Raw genomic sequence first — 12,292 nt, 5'->3', positions numbered from 1 at the left:
AACCATAAACGCATGAATACAAAATGTGTCAGGTGGTGATACTTGCTGTGGAGAGAAAGCCAGCATCTTCATGCCACTGTGAGGCCAGGCCAGGGTTTCTTCTACAGTATGTGTATTTACTTAAGTCTTTAGGGTAAAGCCCCACCTCTCAGGCTGGATGCTCTCCAGGATAAGGGGCCAAAACTGAGCTGACTAACCTAAGCAAAAATCAGCATTTGCTGACCTAACTGTGAGGTCTCGGATCCAGGACCTCTAACATTCCCCCCGGGATTCAGTCTCCTCCAGCTCCTCTGCCTCTGCTTCGTGCTGGATTGACTCCAGTCTAAGGTCCCTTAGGGAGACATGTGGCTGCTGGCAACCCCAGTGTTCTCTCTCAGCAGAAAGAGAGCACCCCTTCCCCACAGCTCCAACAGAAGTCCTAGCCCCTCAGGTTCATGCACTCTTCACCGGCCTGGTCTTAGTCACATGCCACAGTGTCCCCTAGGACTGGAGCAGGTAGCGTTCTCCTCCTTGGGCCATCTGAATTATGGGGTGGTTGGGGTGGTTCACTAAAATTGTCAGGGTTCAAGAGATGCTGGCTTGCCAAAACCCCAGCTCCTTCCTGGGCACCTCAGTGTCTTGCAGCTGGCCAGGAGTCGAATGGAGAAGTGAGTCTGGAGCCTGGACTTCCAACCCCAGGCTGAGCTACTGGGATAAAATGCAGCATGTGCTGTGGATAAGCTACGGCTGTCCCCAGAGTCCTGCAGCATTCCTTTGCTGTCACTTACTGTCTGGCACAGGCATGATTGTTCATTAGGTTTCTAGGCAGCAGCTACATGCTAGGGAGATGGCTGCTTAACTTTGTTGGCAACACTCTACCCTCACCCTTCTCCCGTGTAGCACTGTGGTCTCATACATGCCACTCACCCCAGTGTTAGCTGTGGACTGTTGTGCACAACAGAACTGTCACCGGGCTTGTGCGGCTACAGTGAGCAAGACCAAGGGAGTGGTCACCATCAGTGGCTGTTGTCCCAAGGTCTAGATCAGTGTTCTGCTGTCCAGGGGTGGATCTTTGGGAGCTGCTGTGGCCTCCTAACTGGTATCTCTACATCACCCCCCTTCTCCAAACCAGTCATCCTTTAAACCTGAGCCCACCTTCCTGTCCCCTAACCTTTGTACACTTCCTTGGGTCCTTCGCATGGCCACCGTGCCTGTTGGGCGCCTTGTCACTCTATGGCTGTGCCTCCTGTGCGCTTTTTGAGATGAGTGCAGTTTCCAGGTTAACCTCAGCTACCCACCCATGAGGGCTGTATGAGAGCAGAGCTGCGCAGCTGCTGGCCAAATTCCTCACTAGGCAAGCTGCGCATCAGTTCCCTGACCTCAGGGCCTTGAAGGCTCCTAGCATCTGGGCACAGCCTGCAGGGTTCATGCGTGCTCCTGGGCCCGTCATCCAGGCTTCCCCCTCACTAACCTCCACATCCAGTAGTGAGTGGTGAACTACTGATTGAGAAGTCTGGGTTTGGTTGTGCTGCATGGGAGATGCATGGTATTGCCTGAAAACAGCAGGGGTCCTGTCCTGTGACAGAACACCTTAGAGGGTTTCTTCCTTCAACAGCAGCTGGATAAGACAAACTCGCAGACTTTTTGAAATTCTTTAAAATATTTTTTTTAATGGGTGCTCACAGATCCAGGTTGAATGTGGGCTGACTTGCTGAGGTAAGCGCTCCAAAATGCATGCGCTGTGAGGTCAGAGGGTGCGCATTAGCTGCTTCCTGGCCCCAGATGGCCTGTAAGTTTGAAAAATAAAACAAAACAATAAATAAAAAAATAATAAATAATAAATAAAAATAAATAAACAAAAATAAAAAAATCTACATTAGTCATGTAATATTTGAAATATAATGCTTATATGGAGATGCCGCATAAAGCTCTGATCCTCCAAGTTCATTCCTGCAAGGCCACAGTGGGAGTCACCCTGCAGCTTACCACACTCCCCACTGCTCTCCCCTGATTGGTGACACAGCCTGTTCCACGTGGGTCTGGAAACTGTTGTCTTGGTGTGTAGTATGTGCACATGAAAGTCCTCAGATCCTGCCATTTTAGCATCGAGTTTTCACAAACTGAACACCCCCACGCAGCCATGGCTCAAAACGTGTTTCCCAGCCATGCTGTGTTATTTGGAGTTACTGGTTCTATGTTTGGATTGTTTTTGGTTAATTTACTGCAAACAAATATAGCGTTGTTTATTGTCTGAATATAGTGTTGGGGGGAAAAAAAAACAATTTTTCTTTTTACAGAAAAGCCTGCCATTGCTCCGCCTGTCTTTGTGTTTCAGAAGGAGAAAGGACAAAAGGTAAGGGGCCAGCGTGTTCTCTCACCATGTGATGACCCTGACTTGTTTCTCTCAGAGACCTCTTCCCCAGCTCACGTGGCCAAGGATGCATCTGCCTTTTGGAGCTTAACCATTGAGCTAGAGGAAGGAGGCTGTAGGTTCTGTCAGTGAGCGGTGTTGAGTAGAAAGGACTCAGAGACTGCCTCGACAGTGATAGAAAGCTCTTTCCAATTCCTAATGATTTGGTTTAGAAATACTGACATACCTTAGGAAAACAGCAAGAAAGGAAAGAAAGAAGGTGAGAAGGGGAGGGAGAGAGGAAGGAGGGGAGGGGAAAGACAGTGGTGGTTAAGGGGGAAAAGAGGACCTTCCAGATTTTTCGGGAAATTTCTTGACCCAACCAACCTGGCATAAATGCGTTTAGAATAATTATTAGTTGGTTTGCGTTATATATTTCCCATGCCCATCTTTGTTAGGTTGCTTCTACCTCCTGAGTTTTTCATTTAAATGTACCATTGTTGGAAATACCTGATTCCCAGAACATAGCAGCCTGTTAAAAGCCTGAGATGAGATAAGATGGTGTCACATGTACTCTTTACTTTGAAGCCACTGGCTTTATATTCCTTCCTGACAAGTCGGTTTTGAAAGTTAGAGTTGTGTCCAAAGAAGTTGGTATTTGCGGCAAAATCTCCCAAGCGTATACAAGGTTTTCCTCTGTTTGTCCAAAGACTGAATGGTCACTCTCCACCCGTGCCCTGGATGACGGGTGAATTCTAACACCTGTTGCAGCATTTCAGTGTGACCACAATGCTGTGCTGGATTCAGGGTGTTCTGAAATCCACTTGCATCCTAATGATAGAACAGGATTTGAGAATCTCGTAGACTCAGGGCTCAAGATCCACAAATGAGTGCATCCTCTGTTTCCTTCTAGGGGGGGGTGGCTGACTCCAAGGCTGGGGCCTGCTGGTCTGGTGGCAGGAGACTCCTGGCGGCCCTGCTGCAATCATAGACTCTGTTCTTTGGTCTAAGAGGAAAACAGACCTTTCCTTCTGTGCCACCCAGCTTTCCTGAGGGCATTCCAGTGCTGTTCAGGAAGTGTGCTTGTGGAGGGGACAGAAGGAAGAATCAGCAACCCCCCACCTCCCCTGTGCCTTCTGTGTTGGCTGGGGCTTATCTCCCAGTCTGTTCTCATATTAAACTTCCCCGTTGTGCATTGTACTGAAGAAAGTATCTCAAGGACACATTCACCCATTTTGTTTTGGTTATCCAGGTAGTGTCTTCAGTCAGTGGTCCTTAGGAGGTTCAGTTGGGTGATGTGTTTTATTTAGTTACTAGAAACTGAATATTAAAATATTGGAGATAGATGTGTTTGATTATCACTGTTTCAGGTGTGAAGGTTACTTATCTTAGGTTTTCCATAAAATCGGAATTTTCTAGAATTTTGAGGGGGTTTTTTTTGTGTGTTTTTTTTTTTTTTTTTTTTGATCTCTTTTCAACCACTATTAGTTTAAAATGGGTCAGTAAACTGAGGCCTGTCGCCACCACCTGTTTTGTACCTAGTGTTATTGGCGCTTACCATACTGGGCGCTTCCCAACAGCCTGGCTACTTTCACTGTATAATGGCAAACTCAAATAGTTTGGACCAAGACCAGATGGCCCACTGAGTACCTGACTCTTGACAGAAAAAAGGCCAATGAGCCTCTGATTTTAAATGAGTAATAGAAATTAGTTTTTTAAACCTGAAGACTTTAAGGTAGCAAGTAGGATGAAACACTGAAATGTAATATTTGTTCACCTGAATTTTTCAGATGCTCGTAAAAGCCCTATGTCAGCACTGCTTTCATGATTGTGGTAGTTCTGTTGCTTTATAATTGAAGACTGACTTACCTGTCATCTTCAGAAGGTCAGTGAAATCCTGTAAACAAGGCATAAAGTTCAACCAGAAGAGTAGCCAGGAACGCTCTCATTGTCACCTTAAAAACGTGCAAGCGTAGTTTTTATCAAAATAGTGACTCAGAGTCAACTGTAAATGGTCTCCTAAAAGTAACATCTTCAAAGATCAGTTCTCTGATTCCATCACATGCTCACCAAAAGGGTGCAGGAAAACTATGTATTTAGAGGCAAAAGCCAGAGGGACCTTTGTCTACTCGGTTGCTTTCTGAGCTATCAGGTGGATAGTGGCCAGGCAGACATGGAATCTTCCTTTCTCGCTCTGTTGCTTATGACAGCCGGAGAGTATGGTGGGAGGTAAATAGTGACTCAGACACTTTGTTTTTCCCTGGCTTCCCATTTCCAAGGAATCGAGAAGACAGATCTGCAAGGACTGGCCACAAAAATGTTAACTTGAGACCCTTTGGTTTCATGTCACTTCATCTCTCACTATGGAAACAAAGTTGGCAAAGGGGCGGTTAGGATTCAGACTGCTGTTGTTTTTTTCAAGGTGAACTCCTCCTCCCCCTCCCTTTTCCTTGCAAATTTTATTTTGAAATTTTTCCAATCCTCAGAAAAGTTAAAAGAATGGCATGGCAGACCCTTAGATACCCTTCACCTGGCTTCACTAGTAACATTGTAGTCATAAATGCTGTGAGTCGTGCCCACCTCACATTCCTCCCCTAAAATACCTCCTCTGGCGGCTCCTGGGGATGGGGCCTTTCTGTTCTATGGCCCTAGTGCCATTGTCATGCCTAAGAAAATGCTCATTCATTCATAAATATCCTTCAACATTTAGTCCGTATTTGAGTTGTCCTGATTGTCACCAAATGTCCCTTGTAGCTATTTTTTTGAACCACTTCTTGATCCTCAAAGGTTAGGAAAGGTCCCATTTGTTAACCTTTTAACTTAACTTCCCTATTAATGCTCTCTAAGCCATCCAACAGGCCTCATTACTATTATGAATCATGATTAAGATAACAAAGATTGGAAATTAAAAAGAAAAAAAATTTAGTTGCCTGCCCAGGAGTTTTTTGTGTTTGTCAGTGACGAAGCCATGTAACATTTTCCATGGGTTCCATTGACAGTCCATATTGCATTCACAGAAACCACAAATTGATCGCAGTGACCTGCCGATAGCGTTGCTTGCTTAGCCTTGGGACGAGTTGTTCAAATCCTTCTGTTGTTAGAGAAAGTGGTGGACGGTTTGAGCTCCAGACTTGCAGCCCCAAATCTAAATCCAAAGCCAGCCTGACAGCACCGGGATCGGTTACTTCTTCCCCTAGCCCCAGGCTTCCTGAAGAGGGCGCTCTGTGAAACACTTGCCTTTACGTGTGCTCGTGTTCTCCCCACTGATATGAAACCTTTTTGTCCTAACAGTCTTGAATGGAGACAGACAGGTTTTTCATTTCAATGTGAACAGAATTTGGATATCTTTCTGTCAGTGGTTTCATTGTTTATGATGACTAAATGTTTCTTTCAACTGCTTTATCTTCCAAATATTTGTTATTCTGAACGGGAATGCGTTCCGGTTGCACTGGATGCCTATTAGGTAAAAAGACGGCAATTACAGAAATGCCGCTGAGCACAAAGTCCTGTGTCACTCCAAACACTGTCAGTGCATGTTTAAACTTCATTTTGAAGCTTACTGTTAGGGTAACAAGTGTATCCTGTGTACATGGATTTGATTTTTCTTTTTTGCCAGCCACATATTTAAGATGATGTCAAAGCCTGCCAAAATCTTGATGTCTGGTTTAACAAACATGTTGAAAAACTAGAGTCTCTATCTAATTTTTTAGAACTTAACTTTTTTTTGTCCAGCAGAAACACTGGGACCCAAGTAGAAAATGCTGGAATGATATTTGTGTTTCTTTTTGGTTATCAATTTAGGCTTCTTTTTGAATCTGTCATGCCATGAAAGCATTTGAATATGTTCCAAAAAGAGGAATTTTGAAAAAAAAAAAACATAAAGCATTTCTAATTGGAGACAGGCAGTTTCCCAAAGAGCTCTGGGTTTAATCTCTGAGGTGTTAAATCTCTAGCCATGAAGTAGCAACAGACTGGTGTGTAGACAAGGTTTGAGGAGCAGTTTGTAAGACAGGCTATTGTCAGTGGATCTGCCCTGGATAGAGTTGATTTGGGTGACTTTTAAAATGTGTGGATAAGTGTATGCTGCATTGCATTTGCATTCCTAAAAAAACATCTAGAGTGTCCTCTTAAATTCTCTTTATGTAGTTCCTTTCATCTGATGAATCTCATGTCAAAGGGTAGCCCCCAAGCTCAATCTAAAAAAATATCAACCACTTCATACTCCGAAGAGTTGCAGCCCCATCTTCAGGGAGACAAGGTGGCCTCATAGTCATCTAGGTCACAGGGTGCGAGAAAGACTGTGTTCTTGGACAGTGCCAAATGGGAGGTTTGGGGATGAGAGCTCATCTGTGCCAGAACACCAGTTTTATAGCCCATTTCTCAAGAAGAGTCATGGCTGCAGAGCTCTCAGCCCATGAAAACCCCTCCAGAATCCCAAGAACACCTCAAAGGATAGCAGGGATGTTGTACTTTGTGGTATGAAGACTTACAGAATTGGCTCTCTTAGCCTGGCTATTTTCCAAATCAGGCCTGCCCACGTGTTTGGGGTGAGCCTGAGGGGATCCTAGGCCTAGGATCATAGGCTCTCCCACCTGCCTGCCTGCTGATACAAAGCCAGCTTTCTGTGTCTGCAAACTTGTTTGGTCACCCCACACCTGCACTCACTGAAGCAAGAATGCATTTTCTTCATCTCAGGTTTAAGCAGAACAAATTGAAAGGTGCTGGAAGAACCATATGAAAATGTAAAAGCCTTTGACCCTGGATTCCCATTTTATGGATGTGTACTATTCCAAGCTGTCCTCCCCACCCTTCCTGATGGACAGAAAGGTGCTAATGCTCTGCACCCCTCATCAGTATTTCCAAGGAGATGTGTTATTAACCCTCAGGATAACATAACACTAATTATAGCCATGTTCCCCTCTGATAGAACCCAGCCCCCATTTTGGCCAGCAGGAGTGTTTTTGTTCATTCTTGGCCAGTAAGCTGAAGCTTCATGCTGCACACGAGGCTGGACTTCTGAAGACAATAAAACTTCTTGCAAAGTTAAACAGCAGCAAGTCCACTGTACATTGCTCTGTCAATCTGGAGGGCCAGTTTAGTCAATAACCTCACTCCTCCCTGCCCCATGTTGCAACCTTTATTCACATTGAAGAAAAATTGTCTTTTTTGCTCCCAGTCCTCTGCAGAGCAAAAAGACTTGTCTACGGGAGAGGAGCCTCTGGGGGAGGCTGAGGCCCCCCACCATGGCACGGGTCACCCCGAGTCAGCTGGTGAGCATGCCCTAGAGTCTCCTGCCCCTGCTAGCGCTTCAGCCAGCACTTCTTCGCTTCCCGCTCCTGAAGCCCAGCTTCTTCCTTTTCCTCGAGAACTGGCAGGGGTAAGTCCACCTCCACTGGCATTCCATGACTCAGGGGTCCCAGTCCAGACCTGACCCCTTTCCCATCGGGTCCTCAGATCTAGGCCCTAGATCATAAGAGGCTGATAAGAACTGAAAAAAGGCTACAAGGATCTCTCCAGCTCCTTTAATTCGTGCTGCCAAAAAGCCAGGAAAGATGAAGCCCCCTTTTACATTGAGACTTTTCCAACTGGGGGATCTGGACTCATAGCAAGATGTTCATCCTGTTTCCTGAAAAAGACATGAGAGATGGAGAGAGGAACTAAGTAGTAGGGTAGAACCTTCCCAATCAAATTTTACCCTTCTCCTTCCTTCCATTTTTCTTTCTCCTTTCCCTGAATCTGGGTGTTTTGAGTTCATTGTCTTAGAAATACCAGGAGCTCCAGCTTCCTTGATGTAGAGGAGGTGTCTAAGGCACATTGCTTTGCAAGACCTATGTGTTTGGACTGTGGTTAGGCTGTGAACTGCTTGTCTTCAATCAAAGCAGGAAGAAGAAAAGACTTCCTTTGAATCCAGAGGGAATCCCTTGAGCTCTTTATCTTTGTGTTCAGAAGGCTTTTGAAGATTATAGGTGGAGAAGATTGTGAACTCTCAAGAACAAGAAATGTCTGAGGTTTTTGGAGTTTGATAAATTGGGAAAGGTAAACATCATCCTCTGTTCAGGATTAAAAACTCTGTCCTCTAAGACAGAGACCCCATTCATATAGCAGGGAAAAGGACTCCTAACAAGAAAACAAAGGATCCCACCTGCCCCACTGAACACCAGTCAACTTTCTGGGGTGTCACAATCCCAGACCATTGGTGAGTCCTTTTGTTACATCACCAGCCCCCATGTTTTTAAGGAAACCGTGAAAAAATAGTCAATGTCATCAAAGCCTAGGATACACAGTAAGAGGTGATTTCAACCAAGGGGAGGCTGGAGGCATACTTTCTTACTGTGGAGCAATCAGTGTGTGCTGGAGAAAGGATAGGCTTTACCTGTGCCAGAATCTATGGGAGTTAAAATGGGCTTTGGGTAACAGAACATACTCAGATCCACTAAAGTCCAACCAGGAGCCACTTGCACCAGAATTTTCTGTGGGGCAGCTCTCATATGAAGAGCACATGAGGGGCGATGGCAAGAATTAAGAGAAATTATCACCTTTTTAAAAAATTTGGCAGGGCAGTCCCTGGAATTTTTTTTGAGTCCGGTATTAAGAGTTTCCATGCCTTCATCCTTCACAGGTTCGGGATAGCTTGCTGTCAGGGCCTGCTTTGAGCTTCATGTGAGTCTGCTGAGAGGCTCTGAGGGCCTCTGCTGCTGCCTGGCTTGAAAGCTCACCTTACATAGACATCTCCAACTAAAGAGGTCAAAAATGAGGTTCAAATGAAGAGTAACAAAAGGGGAAACCACAGAGATTGTGTCGCGCAGCCACCCTTCCAGAGGCGCTCAGGCTCTATCCTGTCCCTCTTTTAGTGCCCTTTCGGTGAGACCAGTTAACCCCCACCCTTCAAGAAGCCTGAGTAAGAAATGCTCAGGGGGCGGGGGGGGGGTCCCACACCTTCTTTCTGTGGGCAGGCCAGATGTTTCTGAAGCCTAGTCCGTGGAACTCAGCTTCTCAATTCTTATGGACTTTGCGTCAGAGGCTGTAGTCCAGAGAATTCAAGCATCCCCCGAACTGGCAAATAAAAGGTCAGGCGTTACAGCGTGTTGAGTGTCCATGGGGGAGAGCCAGAACCATGGGGAACAGTTTGTGAATGCACCAGTGTGGTGGCAGAGACCATGCATGTGACATACACATGTTGTTTAGTTTTAGCATTCATAACGCTAGAAATCCCCAGTCATCAGAAGTTCCAGCCACACCCCCTCGCATCATTTGGTGACAGCTCGGAGCCTAAGACGGGTCACTCCCTTGCTCTCCCAGCAGAGAAAACTGACTGGTTGCTAGTGGTGTCCACTAATTGGCTTTCTCTACTGATTGGAAATGTTCCAGGCAAAGTAAACTTTTTTTTTAGGTCAACTAGGGCATAAATGAAGGCACATGGAACCTGATCTTCCCCCACCCTTCCTCGTCCTTTCAGGCTGAGGCTTTTCTTTGGTTCACCTGACTAGTGGCTTTTGCACCAGAACAAATTTGGATCTCACTCTGTACCACACTGAATTCAGGAAACCGCCCTCGAGTTATCCAGTAGGTCTCATCCATCACGTTTAGTCTGTTCTTTATTCCACAATCCCTTGGGGTGGGTGGGGGGACATAAGGCTACAAGTTCTTTATGATAAATAGCAGCTCACTGAATTGTTGCTTAGAAAGGGCCCTTACCGTCTTTCAGTCTCAGCAGAACGCTGGCCATTGAAGACTCAGTACCAGGAAAAACTCTATATATCAGACTTCCTGGCTCTCGGGAGACAGTTTAAAGAACAAACCACATCCAGATTAAGTTCTCTGGTCTGGAGAAAGCAGGCAGCTCTTAGCACTTTGAGCTTGGCTGAAGTATACTGGACTGAAGTTCTGAGCCAAGGTGCTGCTGAGCCTAAAATATCTTTATTAGACCCACCAGGAAGCTTAGGAAGATTCTGGAATGAGCCTGCTGGCTGGACTGCCCCCCCTCATCTTCTGGCTCCTACATAGAATTTGACCATAGACTCACACACACACAAACCCCCAACCCCCACCAAAAATTCAAATCTTCAGTGGCCAGCTCTTTCTTTTTTCAGCATCTGTCTTTATCATAAGGACTGAGTTTATTGCCTCCATCACAGAATAGTGTTCACTTGGCCTGTAGTCCCTGTGAAAACAAGGACACTTCAGCGGGCCCTCCTTTAAGTGATTTCTCATCCCTGCAGCCACACCCAGCATGTTTTCTAACTGGTCAATCCAGAATGGGATCAATGAGGACCACGCACCCAAATGGTCTCTAGAGTTTCTGGAAGGAAACCGGTTGTCATTGTCTTGCTTTCTGATCTTTTCAGGAGGTCAGTGCTGTTCGTTCCTGCTTTTTGCCCGTGTGTCTGTGCCTGTGTCTGAGCACCAGCTTCTGAGACACAGCCTCCAGCCCATCCTCTCCGCCTGGCCTGGCCCCTTTGTCCTCCTTGAGACCAGGCCGGCTAGCCTCATAAGAGACGTGGGTTTTTGCAGGGGTGGGGGAGACCCTTAAAACATTCAACAGTCATAATTTCTACCATTCTACCCATTATGCAAAGAAGCAGAGCTCCCCACACCTACAGTACTAGGTTTCCCTACTTTGTACTTGGTGGCAGGCACTTACCTCACAGAATGAATGCTTACCCCTACCCCTACCCCCACCCCCAGGGTTCCAGTGACTTTTGAGGGGAGAAAACTGGCTGCCCCCCACTCAGCTTATAGGACTGAAAATGCTGCCAGCAGCACACAGTGAGCAGCTCCTTGGATTCTCCTGTAGCTGACGGCTTACCATGTTGCAGCCCAAACATCACCTGAAAGGACTTTCATCTTTCATGAACCTGCTTCATTCACTCACTGTCCTAACACAAGAGAAATAAGCTAAAGGGTGATCTTTTGATCTTCTCTTTTGCTTCCTATATAAATGTTAATTTGGGATAGTCATGGTACCCGGAATGGTCCTGAGCTCAGTGTTCCCTAGGTGTTTTCCTGAAGCTCTGACCCTCAACAGAGGTAGATTCAAGTATGCAAAGAGATTGAGATAGCAGAAGTTTCCACACCCCTGCTTTTGTTCTCAGTCCTTCCCTGGAAGCATACATACATCCTGGAAACCCGCTTTCGGAATCCTCTTTGCCCATCCCTGAGCTGCAGACATCTGAAGTCTGAGGAGTTGGAGCTTCAGGGACTGATTTCATACATGTCCCAGGCATTGTTCTCAGCCAACCCCTGAATACCCGTCCCATGACTGGAGGATTGGCTGCTTTGACGTGGCAGAGAACTGAACCCCCCCAGGCTGCTATGTCTGAGGAAAGTGTTTGTAGAGCTGGAGCTTACCTTGTGTGGCCATGGGAAACTTGAAAGGGAGCTGCTACATCCCAGACTTTTTCCTGGTTTGGGGGAAGATGGCATGAAGCAGCCAGACAGCAAACTCACCTGAGAGATCCTTTTCCCTACTGCCCCAGGCAGGGCCCAGGGTAGGTGGTTAAGGACTTCTACGTGAGTCAGCATAGCCAAGTCAAGCAGAAATGACTGCCATACATTCTGTTTTCTGCTTCCTTGCACTGGTTTCTGTAAAGAAGGATTGCTGGCATCCGTTTCCTGAGCTGGCCGTGCCAGACCCTACAAGAGGTTCCAGGAGTTCCTGAAAGGTTCTCCAGTGGGGGAATCATCCCGTGTTGTACTTGCCAGGCCTTCATCTTCCAGCCTTCCCAGGCCTTCTGCACATGCCTGTGGGGTACAGATTTGAGTGTTACCTGGGGTCAGGGATCTATAATATCTGAATCTTACCTGACTAGGGGCCTGTTCTTCAAGTGCACAAAGGGATGTAGCAGAGGATTCCATTATGCAGTAAGCAGTATCCTAGATGTTGGGTGTATGAGTCATGATCAGAACAAACATGGTTGGGCCTCATTGTAGTAGAAGACAGACAAAAACCACATTTGATCATTT

General features: G+C 46.2%; 1 protein-coding gene and 1 long non-coding RNA gene across 6 annotated transcripts in view; one reads left to right on the top strand and one right to left on the bottom strand.

Moving 5' to 3' along the window:
* The window catches only part of RANBP3 (RAN binding protein 3), a 53,554-nt gene that overhangs the window by 16,716 nt on the left and 24,546 nt on the right, over positions 1 to 12,292 (top strand). For 4 of the 5 annotated variants that reach the window (XM_037505174.2, XM_037505172.2, XM_037505175.2 and 1 more), the window contains exons 2-3: positions 2,277 to 2,332; positions 7,506 to 7,706. In XM_037505174.2, the coding sequence (XP_037361071.1) occupies positions 2,277 to 2,332; positions 7,506 to 7,706 (257 nt within the window). The remainder of the gene's footprint in view (positions 1 to 2,276; positions 2,333 to 7,505; positions 7,707 to 12,292) is intronic. The other variant, XM_037505176.2, reaches the window with a different exon arrangement.
* On the bottom strand, positions 7,819 to 12,116 carry LOC119240621 (uncharacterized). Its single transcript, XR_005124151.2, has 4 exons — positions 11,777 to 12,116; positions 9,266 to 9,382; positions 8,866 to 9,064; positions 7,819 to 7,955 (listed from the first exon to the last, which is right to left on the bottom strand). It is a non-coding gene; the product is annotated as an uncharacterized LOC119240621 (long non-coding RNA).

Source organism: Talpa occidentalis, unplaced genomic scaffold (assembly GCF_014898055.3).
Source record: "Talpa occidentalis isolate TD23 unplaced genomic scaffold, MPIMG_talOcc4v2.1 talOcc4.12, whole genome shotgun sequence".
NCBI lineage: Eukaryota > Metazoa > Chordata > Mammalia > Eulipotyphla > Talpidae > Talpa > Talpa occidentalis.
This window is presented reverse-complemented; position numbering and strand designations above follow the sequence as displayed.